The sequence below is a fragment of the Nannospalax galili genome, unplaced genomic scaffold (genome assembly GCF_000622305.1).
Source record: "Nannospalax galili isolate Female #2095 unplaced genomic scaffold, S.galili_v1.0 scaffold777, whole genome shotgun sequence".
NCBI classification, from domain to species: Eukaryota; Metazoa; Chordata; class Mammalia; order Rodentia; family Spalacidae; genus Nannospalax; species Nannospalax galili.
The window spans coordinates 871,320-888,384 of NW_008341810.1; the positions used below are offsets into that span (position 1 = coordinate 871,320).

The 17,065-nt window shown below is 40.6% G+C and overlaps 1 protein-coding gene across 1 annotated transcript in view; it reads right to left on the reverse strand.

The window, feature by feature from the left end:
- The window catches only part of Adgra3 (adhesion G protein-coupled receptor A3), a 111,915-nt gene that overhangs the window by 25,193 nt on the left and 69,657 nt on the right, over positions 1-17,065 (reverse strand). Inside the window, exons 11-12 of the mRNA XM_017799186.2 lie at positions 16,380-16,541; positions 12,761-12,964 (exon numbers count right to left, since the gene is read on the reverse strand). Coding sequence (XP_017654675.1) covers positions 12,761-12,964; positions 16,380-16,541 — 366 coding nt within the window. The remainder of the gene's footprint in view (positions 1-12,760; positions 12,965-16,379; positions 16,542-17,065) is intronic.

Sequence of the window (17,065 nt, forward strand, 5' to 3'; positions counted from 1 at the left end):
CTATAAAACACAGAAATTTCTCTTAGGTATATAACAAGATATAAACCAAGATAAAAATCAAAAACATCAATCAATTAATCCCAATGAAGTGTTAGCTGATAGACATTTATTCAAACAAGTACTATAAAATTCAGAAAATAATCTTACTATGAACACAAAATTACATGAAAATAAAACACAGCTCTGTTGGAAAGCTTTAATAATGATAAGTCAAAATGACTTTTTAAAAACCAGAACTAGTATTTTTTAAAACAGAGCTGAAAAAGGAAACATGTATACTCTGAAGTCGAAGAAAGTCTAGGCTTAAACGTGTAAAAAGCAAACCAAAACCAATAAACAAAAACTCCAGATCGCTGAAAGACAGAAACTACAGATCTACTACAGCCCTTACGTACTCATGGCTTTGAACTCTCTCCCAAGCACAATAAAGAATATTACTAAATAATAATTACAGGTTCACTGTGATGGAGAGAGGGAGCCCTGGGGTGCTGGAGAGATGAACTCAAGCTATATCAATAATGTTTAGATTTTTACAGTAAGAGTATAAAACATGTATGTTTCATTTCTTTAAAAGAAATTATGATCACTATTAATGGGAAAGTTGTAAATCTAATTTTGGACATCACAGAACACTTATTTAATTCGTTACATTTCTTATAATTATACCTTTTGTCTGCTGGCCTGAAGACAGGAACTACAGTTTATAATTTCAATTAATCATATGTGGATTTTAAAAATGCACGGATTACAGCAGCGAGGAAGAGCTATACACACATAAATTATAGTTAGTAAATTAGAAGTCTCTCTTGAGAACCCTTGAGAAACACATAATCTTGGAAGATGGCGGGGCCAAGAACAGCAGGAGATCAGGCTTCGGATGGCAGCCTCAGCATTTGGAAACTGGGTAACACTGCTCAGTTTCCTTTAACCCAAGTTAAACCTTCTTAAACACACCTAATGACCCCTGTAACAAAAGAAGGATAGACACAGGGCTGTGAGGGGCAGCCAGGCCCACAGAGCGACGGGAGGTCATCATTCCTTTGGCACGGGGAAGATGGTGGTTAGAGGACAGGAAGAGGAAAGTGGCAACTAACCAACAGTAAGCCAGAACCTCATGTTCTGATGTTGTAACTGTTTCAGTATTAATTTCCATACCAAAATCGGTAAAAAGTATGAACACACAAGAAAGGAATGTTATCGTGGGGCTATTTACTAAATTCATAAGCCTTCCAGTGTTAACAATGGCGTTACACTAAAAAGATAAATGGCATGATGGATTTTAACATGAAAGTACTTTGATCTGATTTTAAAGTCTGGGGAAGGGATATGGACTTCCTCCATAATATAATACATTAAAATGGTTTAAAAAATAGCAGTATTTTAACATTTATAGAATTCTATCACTAAAATCAAGATGAGTCAAAACCACTGGATTCAAAACAACAAAATACCAATTTATTCACATTTCCCTGTCTAGTCACTCAATTGTAAACAGGTATGGTATGCCCTGAAAAATTTCTTGTCTGTAACTAGTTATTAGCTGGAAACTACCTTTTGATTATGTCCCTATAGACAACGGGGATGATACGTGCTTTCAGAATTCATTTCTAACTATCTGTTAAATGTTCATTTTGTTCAAGAATTGTTAGACATTTGGTTACTCTGTATTTGGCCCTGTGCAGACAGACCCTATAGACACCGAAGGAAAGACACTGAGGTCCTTGCTATCGAATACTCATAAATTAACAAGGGAAACAGGAACCCCACTACCAAGAAATGGTAATAATAAAGCTGATCCAGACTGAGTACTGCTGTGTCAACACATCTGCCCTTTTCATCTTTTCAATGACCCTTTGGGTAAGGTACCATCATTTCACAAGCCCCTATTCACTGCAAGGCACTGACATTCACAGAAGTGAAGATACTTGCCTGCACTGTACAGCTGGTTAGGAGGGAAAGACATGAACCCACGCCACCTAGCTGCAGAGACCACATTCTGAGTCACATCACATGATCTACGAACCAACTCACCACTGTAAGACCTGTAACCATTCCAGAGAATAAACAAAGCACCCGGGGATTTACAGCAGATGACTAGCCCTGTGGGAGAAGAGGAGGAGCACAGAGCCTTGGCGGTAGAGTGTCTTCTAAGCAGGCAAGGACTGAGACCTTGGCAAAAGGCAGGAATCAAGGTAGAAGTGTGAGAATATAATGAATGGGGTGGGAAATGGAGAGGACTTCGGCTGGGCTAAAGCCCTAGGTGTCTGGGAAGAGAGAAATGTGGGATGTGCAAGGAAAACCGTCTTCAAGTTAATTATAAAGAATCAATTCTTTTTTGGCTAGACTACAGCTGACCTCAAAACACTAGCTGACTTCTAACATCACTTAATAGTTTCATGGGTATAGTCCCTACCCTATTACATGTGCATATCTAGATTATAACAACAGCATAAAGAATCATTCTTTTTGGGGGAGGAGGAGATTAGAACAGCCTGCAGTACTCTCAGGAGTGAAAAACAGGCACCTGGATTCCACCTGGAGCCCATTGGGGACAGGTTCTGGGTTCAAGGAGGCCTCAGGCAGCTGATCTGCCACGTGATCAGACCCCTGCTGCTCACACACATAATCATAAGGATGAGGTGAGTGGGTATCGAGGTGGGTGGGTATTGTGACCACATGATGATGAGGAGAAACCCAGGGCCCAGGGGTGGGATATGACAAGGCTGGCCAGACGCAGTTAGGTGAGACTTCTTGGAGGTGACACCCAGTCTGGGTCTTAACGTACAGTCAAGGAAATATGGAAGTGGTGGGGGGAGAGGGCAGTCTAGTAAAGAATTAGTATGAGCCTGGCTCAAAGTGGTCACGAGGCTGGGAGAGGAACCAAGGGAAGTTTGCTGTCACTCAGCAGAAAGGTGAGGTATTAAGGAGGGATGTGGGGCAAGAGAGCCAAGGCAAAAGCACAAGTCACAGACACACCCCTCCAAGGACTTGCCATCTTTACCAAGGTCTACTGGGGTAGATCTGAGGATAACATTCACCATCTTAACACCTCAGACAGCACAGGCAGAAACACCAGACAGCTAGGAAGGTCTGGCTAGTGCTCCCCACAGAATGGAATGACCTGTAGGACCAGGAGGCACATGGGGACCTGGGACAGCAGCTATCTGCTACGTAAGAAATCAGTTCAATACTACGTCAACTGGAGGGTGATAGAAGGACTTTAAGGAAGGACCTAGAGACATAGAGGTTAAACAAGCATTTACAGTGATGTGGCTAAGATGGGTGGCTCGTAACAGGATGGTTTCACTTAGAAATTTTCAGCAAAAAGAAACACATTCAGTAGCAAGTGTTCTTTAATCTTTGGTGTATCCCTGGGCTGGTGACATGTAACGCCACACTGTCTTGTGATGTCAAGAGCACGGTTCTTTCAGTCTTGAGATCACGGGATTGGACATCAAGAGTCAGCAACACTGTGTTGCTCAGCTAGACTGTCCAGGGGCTCAGGCACATTCATTACATTTTCTTTTTTTTAATATATTTTATTTATTATTTAGTTTATGGGTATGATGGACTGCCTGCATGTGTGTGAGTGCACGTGTGTCGCACGATGCCCATGTAGGTAAGAAGAGAGAGTTGAATTCCCCTAGAACTGGAGTTACGGACAGTTATTAGCTGCCATGTGGGTGCTGGGAATTGAACTTGGGTCCTCGGCAAAAGCAGCCAGTGCCCTTAACCACTGGGCCATCTCTCCAGCCCCATTCATTTCATTTTCAATAGGATGTTTTCAATCTAAAATGGTTTTATCAAGACATAACCCCAGTGTATGCCAAGCAGCATCTGCATGGGACAGAGTCCAAACCTAACTACGGTGGTGCCAGGCAGGGAAGCATACAAACAGAGAACAGGCAGGAAACAAGCAAGCAGCACACCTTCTACTGAGGTGCAGGGATTCTCTTCATGGGTTCAGCTTCACATGTTAGCATATGCTGCACCGAAGGGGGATGCAATCAATGAACCATGTTCAAGCTGCCCAGTTAGCATGTTTTAAAGGATTTTTTAAAGTATGTATAGAAAGAACAAAAATGGTGTGGCATAAATTTTAAAAGGAGAAGAAAGTCCTCTGTTAAAATACCAAAGCTTAAGTACGTGCTACAGTATTGACATTAAACTGTTTAATTCTGTCGTGAGGGTACGTTCCTTTCCCACCGAGCGTCACCATATCTGGAGCAAGAATAATGACACAGTTGCCCTTGTTCTGACCACAAGGTGGTCTTAAAAACACAGAATGGAATAAAATTGGTAAATCTCTGTGTATTCACTCAAAGCCTTCAACTTTAGCTCGGGAAAATCTCCTGCCACAGAGGGGTGGGACATGAAATTTATCCAACACAGGGTCGCATCATTTCCGTTCCCTCTCTACGAACTGTGACCACGCAAGCCAGAAATGTTCATCAGTTTTAAGTCTTCCTCAGAAAGATGTGCCTGTTCTCTCATGGGCTCTGCGTTCTGCTGTCTCTACATCTTTTGCAGTGTATTTTTACATGGTGCAGTAAAGAAAGCTGAGCTGGTATACAGGTGCCAGGCTGTGGGTGTCACGAACTTGCACAGGACCAAGAATAACAAAGAAATCTTGCCATCTGCCTCTGAGTATACAATACAGAGTACACAGTAAATATACAGCATCATCACATGTTCCGACCACTTCAGGTATCTTGGACGGCTAAGGTATTTTAAAATTAGGAACGTTGAGCTCTCTGTACAGAGGGCACCGAGGTAAGGTATGAGGAAATACATTAATCACCGCTTCATCCACTGGACAGTTATGGGGCACCTTCAGTGTCCCAGAGCGCCAAATACCTATTTGATCAATTATTTTTCAGGCTTTAAAATGACTGTTTGTCATGTCCTTTTGAGACAAACACAAACAAAGGCAGAATTAACTGAAAGCTACAGAAGATGGCGTATTTGAGTGGAAAACATGTGGGTTCATTAGGGAGCTGGAATTCTTCTCTAATCAGTTGTTTCAACGTGGTGGAGGCAAACACATATACCAACCCTGAAAGACAGTAAAAGTCCTTTTCTTTCACTTGATCCAACAAAACACACTTTAAAAAATACATACCACATATTTGGATTTTCAGAACATATCATATATTATACTTCCTTGACAAAAATCTTTTTATTTTTTTAATATTTACAAAAACTTTTGAGACTTTCATAGATGTATATAAGGTGTTTTGATCAAATCCATGTCCACTCCCTCCCCTCCAACATTGCCCCCTCTGAAGAGGTAACCCTAAAATCTTTTAAAGATTAGCTACAAGCTCTCAAATACTTTTGACATTTTTAGCCTTGGAACATGGTATGTTGCTAACAGGCCCAAGGACATTTTGACTTTTAGCCAAGAAACTAGCTACGTTTCTTTGGGGTCGTTTTACCCAGACTGCCTAGCCAGTTCCTACCTCCTATTCTTAATGCAGCCATCCTCTGAAGGGGTTACCCAAATTGCCAATAGGGAATAGTGATGCAGACTGTTCCAGCTTCTTCCATGCTGAACAGGGACACAGGGTGAGGCAATTGGAGTACCCCTTCAGTGGGTCTATCTAAAAGACTCCCAAATTGCATAAGTCTTGTCTCTAAGGGGAGAAGAAAGTCCTTGAATCATGAATAGGAGATGTGAGGGAGAAATAAAGGCAAGAGTAATTAGCATTACAAGTTCTAGACAGGGAACTAGAAAAAAGTTGGCATTTCTTCACAAGGGCTTCCAAAAGCATCCCTCTGTTGGGTTCCTCCTCATTTTTCTTTTGTCTTCCAAAGTTGAACTAGTTGGCTAGGAAGAGTAGCTGGATGCTTAGGTGAGGGTCCAGTGACCCTGCATGGCACTCCTTTAATGAATGAGCACAACTGTCAACAAGCCCTATTGTGACTATGGTTAGCAATCAGGCTCTGCCGAATTTGTGATGATGGTAGTCATTTCATGCAGAAGGGACTGCTATATAGCATCATCTTATTAAAAGGACCTGGAATTCAAAAGGATTTGGTGCTAGGAGCCACATGAGGGAGAAAATATAACATTTGTTTTTCTGAGTCTGTGTTACTTCACTTAGTATAACATTTTCTAGACCCGTCCATTTACCTGCAAATTTCATTATTTCATCTTTCTTTACTGAATAGAACTCCACTGTGTAAATATACCACATTTTTGTTAACCACTCTTCAGTTGAGGGACATTTAGGTTGCATCCATCTCTTAGCTACTGTGAAAAGAGCAAACGTTTGTTTTTCTGAGTCTGTGTTACATCACTTAGTATAACATTTTCTAGACCCGTCCATTTACCTGCAAATTTCATTATTTCATCTTTCTTTACTGAATAGAACTCCACTGTGTAAATATACCACATTTTTGTTAACCACTCTTCAGTTGAGGGACATTTAGGTTGCATCCATCTCTTAGCTACTGTGAAAAGAGCAGCAACAAATGGTTGTCCAAGTATCTCTACAACAGGATGAGTCCTTTGGGTATATGCCAAGGAGTGGTATAACCGGGTCATATAGTAGGTTCATTTTTAGTTTTGTAAGAGTTCTCCACACTGTTTTCCATAGAGGCTGCACAATCCCACCAGCAGTGAATGAGTGTTCCCCTTTCTCCACATCCTCGTCAGCATTTGGTATCATTTGTTCTCTTGATCCTAGCCAGTCTGATTGGGGTAAGGTGATGCCTTAGGATGGTTTTAATTTGCATTTCCTTAATTGCTAAATGTTGAACACTTTTTGAGATGTTTCTTAGCCATCTTTATTTCTTCCTTTGAGAACTCTCTGTTTAAATGCCCATCTTTTAATTGAGTCATTTGGTTTCTCAACTGCTTTTTGAGTTCTTTATATATTCTGGATGTTAAACCTCTGTCAGATGTGTCACTGGTGAAGATTTGTTCCCATTCTGTGGGTTTTCTCTTCACTGTTTTGTTTCTTTTCCTGGACAGAAGCTTTTTAGTTTAATGAGGTCCCACTTATTGATTGCTGACCTTAATTCCGGAGCAACTTCTGTCTGATTTAGAAAATCCTTTCCTACACCTATACGCTGTAAGTTACTGCCAATATTTTCTCCTAATAGTTTCAGGGTTTCCAGTTTCACATTGAGGTCTTTGATCCATTTGGAGTTGACTTTTGTGCAAGGCGAAAGATAAGGATCTAGTTTCATTCTTCTACAGGTGGAGATCCAGTTTTGCCAGTACCATTTGGTAAAGATGCTGTCTTTCCCCACTGTGTGTCTTGGCACCTTTGTCAAATAACAGGTGGCTGCAATTGCCTGTACTCGGGTTTGGATTGTCAATGATATTCCATTTATCTATGTGTCTATTTTTGTGACAGTACCATGCTGTTTTTATGACTATGGCTCTGAAGGATACTTTGACATCTGGTATAGTAATCCCCCCAGCATTGCTCTTTGTGCTCAGGGTTGCTTTGGCTATCCAGAGTCTTTTGTGCCTCCATATGAAGTTAAAGAAGCGTTTTTCTAATTCTATGAAGTGTCACGGGGATTTTGATTGGGATTGCATTGAATCTATATATTGCTGCTGGTAGGATGGTCATTTTCACAATATTAATTATTCAAATCCCTGAACATGGGACGTACTTCCATCTCCTGGTGTCTTCTTCAAATCTCCTTCTTTAATAATTTAAAATTTTCATTGTAGAGATCTTTGGTGTCTTTGGTCAGATTTATTCCAAGATATTTTAATTTTTTTGCAGCAACTGTGAATGGGAACATTTCCCTGTATTCTTTATCCAATTGCTTATTATTGGTATATAGAAAGGTTACTGACTTTTGTAGATTGATTTTATAACCTGCCACTATAATGAAAGTGTTGATCGGTTCTGGGAATTTTCTGGTGGACCTTTTGGGATCTCTTAGGTATAGTATCATATCATCTGCAAAAATTGAAAGTTTGATCTCTTCTTTTCCAATTAGTACTCCTTTAAATTTCTTTTCCTGTCTTATTGCTTTAGCAAGAATTTCAAGCACTGTGTTGAAAAAGAGTGGAGATAGTGGACATCCTTGTCTGGTTCTTGATTTTAATGGGAATGCTTCCAGTCTTTCTCCATTTAGAATGATGTCGGCTGTGGGTTTGTTGTATATAGCTTTAATTATGTTAAGGATTATGTTGAGGTATGTTCCCTCCAGTACCTTGAACATAAATACACGCTGAATTTTGTCAAAAGCCTTTTCTGCATCTACTGAGATGACAATGTGGTTTATGCCTTTGAGTCCATTTATTGATGATTATTGATGTTTACTGACTTGCATATATTAAACCATCCCTGCATATCTGGGATAAAGCCTACTTGATCATGGTGAATGCTTTTTGATGTGTGTCTGTATGTGGCTTGCAAGTACTCTGTTGAGGATTTTTGCATCTATGTTCATTAAGGATATGGGTCTACAGTTTTCTTTTTTGGTTGTGTCTTTACTTGGTTTGGGTATTAGAGTGAAGCTGGCTTCACAGAAGGAATTTGGAAGTTCTCCCTCTGTTTCTATCTTTTTAAATAAATTACATAGTACTGGATATAGATCTTTAAATGTCTGATAGAATGCTGCTGTAAATTGATCTGGCCCTGGGCTTTTTTAAATCAGGAGGGTTTGTATTACTAATTTCCTTATATGTTATGGGTTTGTTTAAAGTGTTGATCTCTTCTTGGTTTAACTTTGGTGGTTCCCATGATTTCAGATATCCATCCATTTCTTGTAGATTTTCAGATTTAGTAGCATATAGGTTTTTAAAATATTCCCTTATAATGGTCTGGATCTTTTGGATGTCTGTTATGATGTTTCTGCTTTCGTATCTGATTTTATTGATGTGGATTTGCTCTTTCTTTCTTTTGCTTAACTGGGCTAAGGGTCTGGCTATCTTGTTTAGCTGTTCAAAGAACCAGCTGTTAGATTCTTTGTATTGTTTTCTTTGTTTCTATTTCATTAATTTCTGCTCTGATTTTTGTTATTTCTTCTCTTCTGCTGGGTTTGGGTTTCATTTGTTCTTGTCTTTCCAATGACTTGAGTTGCAGTGTTAGGTCATTTATTTGGGCTGTTTCCAATTTTTTAATGTAGGCACTTAGAGCTATAAACTTCCCTCTTAGGACTACTTTTAATGTGTCCCACAGGTTGTGTTGTGTTGTATTGTTCTTTTCATTGAATTCCAAGAGTTCTTTTATTTCTTTCTTAATTTCTCCTCTGACCCACTCATTGTTTAGGAGTGTGTTGTTCAATGGATACGAGCTTGTGTGGTGACTAGGGCATCATCCAGTGTTGATTTGGGGCTTTACTGCTTTGTGGTCCGATAGAATGCATGGAATTATTTCAATATTTTTGTATTTGTTGAGGTATGTTTTGTGGCCCAGTATGTAGTCAATTTTTGAAAAAAATTCCATGAGGTGCTGAGTAGAAAGTGTATTCCTTGGTGTTTGGGTGGAATAATCAAAAGATGTCTGTTAGGTCCATTTGATGTAAGGGATCATATAATTCAGACATCTCTCTGTTATTCTTTGTCCAGTTGACCTGTCTAATGAAGACAGTGGGGTATTGAAGTTCCCTACTATTACTGAGTTGGGGTTAATCTGTGTCTTAAAATCCTGTAGTGTTGTTTTGATGAATTTGCATGCACCAGAATTTGGTGCATATATGGTAAGAATTGTAATATCTTCTTGGTCGACTGTTCCTTTGATCAGAATGAAGTGTCCCTCCTTATCTCTTCTGATTAGTTTTACTTTGAAGTCTATTTTGTATTTTGTCAGTATTGCAACCCCTGCTTGTTTCTTAGTGCCATTTACTTGGAATATTCTTTTCCATCCTTTTACCTTAAGGTAGTGCCTGTCGTTGAAGGTGAGATGGGTTTCTTGCAACAGCAAAGAGATGGATTTTGTTTCTTAATCCATTTACTTTTCCTTTGTCTTTTGACTGGGGAGTTCAGTCCATTGATATTTAAGGTTATTATTGAAAGATGTGTATTGGTTACTGTCATTTTAACTGGTGTATTTGGTCCTATTTTGTGTTTCTGTAGTTATACCTTCGTTTTCTCTCCATAACATCTTGAGTCACTCCATATATGTTAAGGATTGTAATATCTTCTTGGTTAACTGTTCCTTTGATCAGAATGAAGTGACCCTCCTTATCTTACTTTGAAGTCTATTTTGTCAGATATTAGAATTGTAACCCTTGCTTGTTTCTTAGTGCCATTTGCTTAGAATATTCTTTTCCATCCTTTAACTTAAGGTAGTGCCTGTCCTTGAAGGTGAGATGGGTTTCTTGCAGACAGCAAAGAGATGGATTTTATTTCTTAATCCATGCACTTATCCTGTGTCGTTTGACTGGGGAGTTCAGTCCATTGATATTTAAGGTTATTATTGAAAGGTGTGTATTGGTTGCCATCATTTTGATTGCTGTTTGTGTTCTCTGTGTAATTTTGTTTCATAGATTATATCTTTTTTTTATTTTCTTTTGTTGCCCCTAGGGTATAGTTGTTTCTCTCTCTGCTCTGTGTTGCTTCAAGTATTCTTTGGAGGGCTGGTTTTGCGGACATGTATTCTTTCAGGCTATTCATGTCATGGAAGATTTTTTTTTCCTCCTTCAACTATAATAGACATTTCTACTGGGTAAAGTATTCTGGGCTGGCGTCTGTTGTCATGTAGAACTGGAAATACCTTGGTCCAGGCTCTTCTGGCTTTCATAGTTTGCATTGATAAGTCGGCTGTAACTCTGATGGGCTTTCCTTTGTATGTGACTTGTTTTTCTTTTGCTGCTTTCAGTGTTCTCTCTTTGTTCTGTACATTTAATGTTTTTACTCTGATGTGCCTTGGTGAGCTTCTTTTCTGGTCCTGTCTATTTCTCTATGTGCTTCCTGTATTTGTAAGGGGATGTCTTTCCTTAATTTTGTGAAATTCTCTTCTACAATCCTGTTTAAGATTTGGTCAACACTATTAACATGAAATTCTTCTCCTTCCTCTATTCCTATGATCCATAGATTTGGTCTTTTCATGGTGTCCCACTTCTCTTGCATATTCCATTCCTGTGTTTTTTTTTTTTAATTTTCCATACTCTTTGCTTGAGTGGTCCAATTCTTCAACTTTATCCTCCAGTGTTGATGTTCTGTTTTCCATTTCATTCATTCTAGAGGTGAGGCTTTCCCCTTTTCTTTCAAGTTGACTTACTGAGTTTTGCCTGAGTTTTCTTCAATGTTTCTATCTGTAAATTCATTCAGAAGTTTATACCTGTCTTCTTTTAGCTCTTTGATTTGTTTGTGTGTTCTTTAAATTCGTTGAATTACTTGATCATGTTTATGATTGTTCTTTTAAATTCAGTGTCCTGGGTTATTTCTAGGGGGTTCTCCTTGTAGAACTCTTCTACAGGATTGGTGGGTTTGGTGGGGATATACTGTTTTGGCTTTCCATTTTATTATTCTTTCATTGTGGGATTGGCATGTGAATCTTTTGTTGTTTATGATTCTGATAAGAGAATTAAGTTGAAGTATGCTTCTGTCTAGATCCTTTCTTTATTGGTTATGTAAAGCTGGATGGTACAGGGTTCAGGTTCTTTCAGGTTTATTTTAGAGGGAACTGATAGCTTCTGATCAGCTATTCAGGGGTACCCACAGAAGCCCAACTCAGGTTCCAGTCAGGTACACTCAGGCTTCCTTCACCACATGGAGGCAGGATCCAGGCTCTCTCAGGCAGTCCTGTGCACTGTCAACCCTATGCCAGAAGCAGGCCACTCTCTGGAAGTCTGCTGAGATCCCAGCCTTAGCTTACCAAAGCCAGATCTGCCCTGGAGCCTTGGGAGGGGCCTCACAAAATCCCACATAGGAGGATGGTATGTCGCAATTAGAGGAAGCTCATCACCCCGTGGAGGCAGGATCTGGGGGCAGTCAGACTGTCCCCTGGGTTCTCAGGCCCTCTGGTAGAGTCAGGCCAGAACCGGGCACTCTCTGGTGGTCTGCTGAGCCCCGAGCACTACCCCTATGGAGAGGTCCAAACCCACCCCCTCAGGCTGTCTCCTAAAAATCTTAATACACATCTTGCCTGATTAAATGCCCAGTCTCAGAGCTCACTTCACCGACAGACAGTACAGGCACAGTGCCAAGAGCCCACAATAATTGTAGGGCTCCATGAAAAAGCTTTAATGTCTTCAAATCAGGAAGAAAAAAAGTTTAGATGAAAGTCAGCAGTTTAATATATAATATTAAGACATTTGCTTTATACTATGGCAATTGATTTTAAAGTGTATTTTTTAATTGTTGGGTGGAGAAAGTGAATTTTAAAGTAAAAATACATAGAACTCATGACATCATTCTAGTACCCTTTCCTGTCTGTATCTTTCTTGATTATTTATTTTATTTTATTCCTATGAGTGCTCTGCCTCTACGCACAAACATGCAGAATACGAGTGCGTGATGCTTGCAAGGGCCAGAAGAGGCTATGGAATCCCTTGGATCTGTAGTTATAGGTAGCTGTTAACTGCCAAGTGGGTGCTGGAAACTAAATTCAGTCCAGGTGGGTGCTAGAAACTAAACTCAGACTAGGGGGCTGGAGAGATGGCTCTCGAGCCCCATAGTCTGAGTTTCTTAAAAAACAACAGCATAATACTTCAATATCAGTTATTGCCAACCCCCACCCCCAGCAAAAAAAGACATATTAGTAAAGCCTCTGGAAAATCAAAGATTTGCATATTCAAATCTAACCACAAATAGTTTTAATAACCAGAGAGTGCAGCTTACTTTCAGTGCCAGGCTTGAGAACGTGTTTGAAACATTGCACTTGAAGCTCAGTTGTTTGTCAAGGTTTCCATCAGGGTCTCGCCTCCCATAGTCAGAAAGTCCTGAGCGATCGGCAGCTGCCACTTTCTGGAAGACGGTGCAGGTCATTCCTGTGAAGCCAGCAGCCTTGATGACGTAAGCTTCCAGAGCAATATTGGGCGAATACTTCAAAAGTCAACCAAACAGAAGTTTATGAAAGATTTAGAATATAAGGGGAAAACAATTTTCCAAAACACACACACACACAAACACACACACCCCATACATAGAAGACAAACAAAAACTTCAGGTTTAATAAGACATATTTACTAAAGATCACTCAAAAAAGATCTTGAAATGGAAAAAATTTTAAATGCCCTAAAGATGGAAAGAAGAACAATGAAGAAAAAAAGAAAGAGGCACAAACAGTGGGAAGCTGGGTACAAATCACACAAGACCTCACAATCCCAGACAAAAACTAGCATGGATGGGAGGAGGTGGGCGAGAAGCACCAGCCCTAGCTTCGGATCTGTGGACAATTAATAGATGCTGGGAGGTCAAGAGTCAGTTTTCTTTACTGGTATGAAGCCTGGAAATTGGCCAGAGTTCAAGGGATAGATTCATACCAAAGAGCATCTGGGAAACATAGATTGGACTCAGTAGGCCTTAAAAATAAGACATGGGGCTGGAGAGATAGCTCAGCAGTTAGGAACACCGGTTGTTCTTGCAGAAGACCCGGGTTCGAATCCCAGCACCCACATGGCAGCTAACAACTGTCCGTAACTCCAGTTCCAGGGAATCCGATGGCCTCTTCTGTCTTCCGAGGGCATTGCATGACACGGGTACGCTTACCTACATGCAGGCAATACACTCATAAAAATAATAAATAAAATATAAAAAAAAATGAAGAAGACAATAATAGCGGACAAGAAAGGGAGTGGTAAGTGGGGGCTAGTGGGGGAGGGGTCTGAACATGATCAAAACACAATGCATGACGTTCTCAAAGACTGAACAACAATAAGTTTAATAACTAATAATCTGAGGGCTGGCACTGTAAGAGGCAGTATTTATCTGAACCCCAATATCACGGAAAAAATAAATAAAAACAATTTGAGGAGTACCTCACAAAGAGCTGCAAACTAACAGAAGCTTCTGACTTAGACAAAGAGCTGTCACAATCAGAGGCCCCTTCAACGCCTACTCTGCAGAAGAAATGGAGGGAACCACTGAGGATAGGGAACCGTCACACTCACGCCATTCACACTGTCTCCTTTCACGGGGAGAAAAGTCAACATTCTGTACTAGATTCACAAAAAAAAAAAACAAAAAAACTGTCGGCTCACACCAAAGCTGTTTCCTCAGAAAAAAGGCAGAGGTGGATTCAAATCATAGGAAACAAACAGATTTAAGAAGCAAATTTGGTCAGAAAAAGTGCCTGGAAGAGATGGTACCTGCCTGCCCTAAGTTTTTGTGCTAACAAATTAAAGAGACCTGAACTTAGGGGATCTAGCAAGATACAGATCCAAGATGCAGGAGGAGCTCCAGCCTGCCTCCCACACATCAGCCATGCCAGGAAGGGTACAAGAGGTGAGAAAGGTGCTGGAGAGATGGCTCAGCGGTTAAGAGCACTGACTGCTCTTGCAGAGGACCCAGGTTCAATTCCCAGCACCCACATGGCGCTACGAATTATCCTTAACTCCAGTTCCAGGGGAATCCGACGCCCTCTTCTGACTTCTGCAGCATTGCACGACATGGGTGCACTCACATACGTGCAGGCAATACACTCATACACATAAAATAAAAATAATCAATAAAATATTTGAAAAAAAGAAGTGAGACGGGGCAAGCTGCACCTTCAAACTCCCAAGCACAGTTCACTGTAACCCTAAGGACAATGTGGTGTCTCCTCTTTCAGTTAGGGATGACTATGTCTGCATTAACTTTTGCTTCAGACTGTGAAACTTGCATTAATTACATATGTAAACTAACAATGTACATTCCAGATCTCTGCTAGTCCATGACATGTAAACTCTGCAGAGCTTCTGATAAGTGTTATGAATCAAAACCAACACAGGAAGCTTCAAATGGAAAGAAGAAAGTGTCCTTCCCGAAGATTTTTTCTTACTCTGGGAATCTCTATTTACTAGCATGACACCCTCATCTCTGGTCCATTTTCCCCAATTTCAGCTACCCATGGTGAACCAACAGTCTTAAAACATTAAGCGGAAATTTCCAGAAATAACTCATAAACTGTAAATAGTATCATTAGTATAAATAGTATATCATTATAGTTGTTCTACTTCATCATTAGATGTGGCCGTTAATTTCTTATTGTGCCTGATTTACAAGCCGACCTTGACCAGTATGCACAGATCAGAGAAAACAGGAAACAGAGCTTGAGACTACCCATGGCTTCAAGCACCCATGGGATCTTCCTCAGGGATGAGGGAGACAGCTGTGTAAGGAGATGCATAATTCTTGGAACCTGTGTTGCAAGCTGAAATGACCTTTACATATTCATTACAACCTTTACTACACTCCTCACTGGCAGGAAGACCAGTGAGGTTCAGAGATGGAAGGAATTTCCTTCAACTGGGTGGAAACTGTTGCCCATAAAATGACTGGCTAGTCTCCAGGCAGTCCATGTATCTAAGAGCGAAATTACCTTAAACTATGTATGCTCTGCAGACAGTAGCTACTGGCTCTACTTTTTTTTTTAAGACAGAGTCTCAGTATGTAGCCCTGATTGGCCAGAGCTTGCTTCATAGACCAGCCTAACTTCAAACTCTCAAGATCCCCCTGCCTCTACCTCCTCCAGTGCTGGAATTTGAGGTGTGGACCACAAGACCCAACAGCAATTCCAATCTTAATTGAACAAAAGGTAACCTAAAGCACAGTATCATCAAAAAGGCCTCAGAAGTCAATGGAAAACGGCCATCTTGAATGGCCTAGACTCGTAGGTGAAAGTGTACAACCCTCACCACTACAAGATCTCACTGCAATATTTAGAACTAAAAGCTGTGACTCTCATTAGAGAATGCCTGCTAACAGAATGACAAATTATTTACTGTACGTATCACATGTTTTTAGAACAAAAAGTAAGCAACACACAAATCAGGAGTTCGATTTGGCATGAACATAATTTAATACTGTTTGACAGATTATTACATCATGCCAATAGTTTTGCAAGTGTTGGAGGGCAGCCTAGTCCTTTTAAGACTGAACCTGGGCAAATATCCGGCATTCTCCCAAAACATCCTTCAGGCTCTGAACAGAATATTAGCTTGGACGGACAGTGGGTGAAGTGCCAGCAGGCCAAACAATCACGTCCTTATTTTTGTTGCAGAAATAGTTTCGATGAATTAGATGGTGACAGCAATTCAAATTACAGAACTTTTTTTAAAAAAAGCATTTTCTAGTTACTGAGAAAACGTGGCTCAGAAGCAAAATTAACTTTTCCAATGTTTCTGAAAAGGGCATTCTGTGCCAATCACAGTAACAGGAGACAGCCGCTCCACTATGGGAAAGAGACCAGGCCCTTGTGGGTTAGAGCGGCCACAAAGGAACACTGTCTTGGGGCCCACGAGAAGGTGGCACTTACCGTGGAGTACACGTGAGCGCCGCTGGCCAGCCTGTGCGTGGCAATGCGCTGCAAACACTGGACAATCCGACTGCAGGCCTTCGCTTCCCTCTGCGCCAGCCAGAGGACGCGCTCGTCAGCCAGCATGATGTTGCTCGCTATGTCCACCATCACATCACCAAGCTGTCGGTCAAATGGGAGAAAAGATTAAGCTCTTGAAAGCTAAGATTAACTTTTGGATAGACTCAAAATCCTAAAAAGATGATGAGATTGCCTTGGGTCTAAAACCACTTCGGTCACGTGAAAACTCTACTTGTTTCTCATTAAAACATCTTCAGATCTGAAAAGCACATTCAATAATGGTCATTTGGTAATATTTAGCTCCAAACAGTGTACTTAAGTAGCCACTACATCACCAGTGACAAGACTGCTGTGCATATCTCAGAGGAAAAGAACGGCAATTAGATTAATGAAGGAGAAAGGGAATGTCAGACCTCAACTCTTCATCTATAAAACCATTACAGGGGCTGGAGAGGTGGCTCAGAGGTTAAGAACACTGGTTGTTCTTGCAGAAGACCTGGGTTCAAACCCCAGCACCCACATGGCAGCTATCAACTGTCTATAACTCCAGTTCCAGGGGATCTGACAGCCTCTTCTGTCCTCCATGGGCATTGCAAGACACGGGTGCACTCACCTACAGGCAGGTA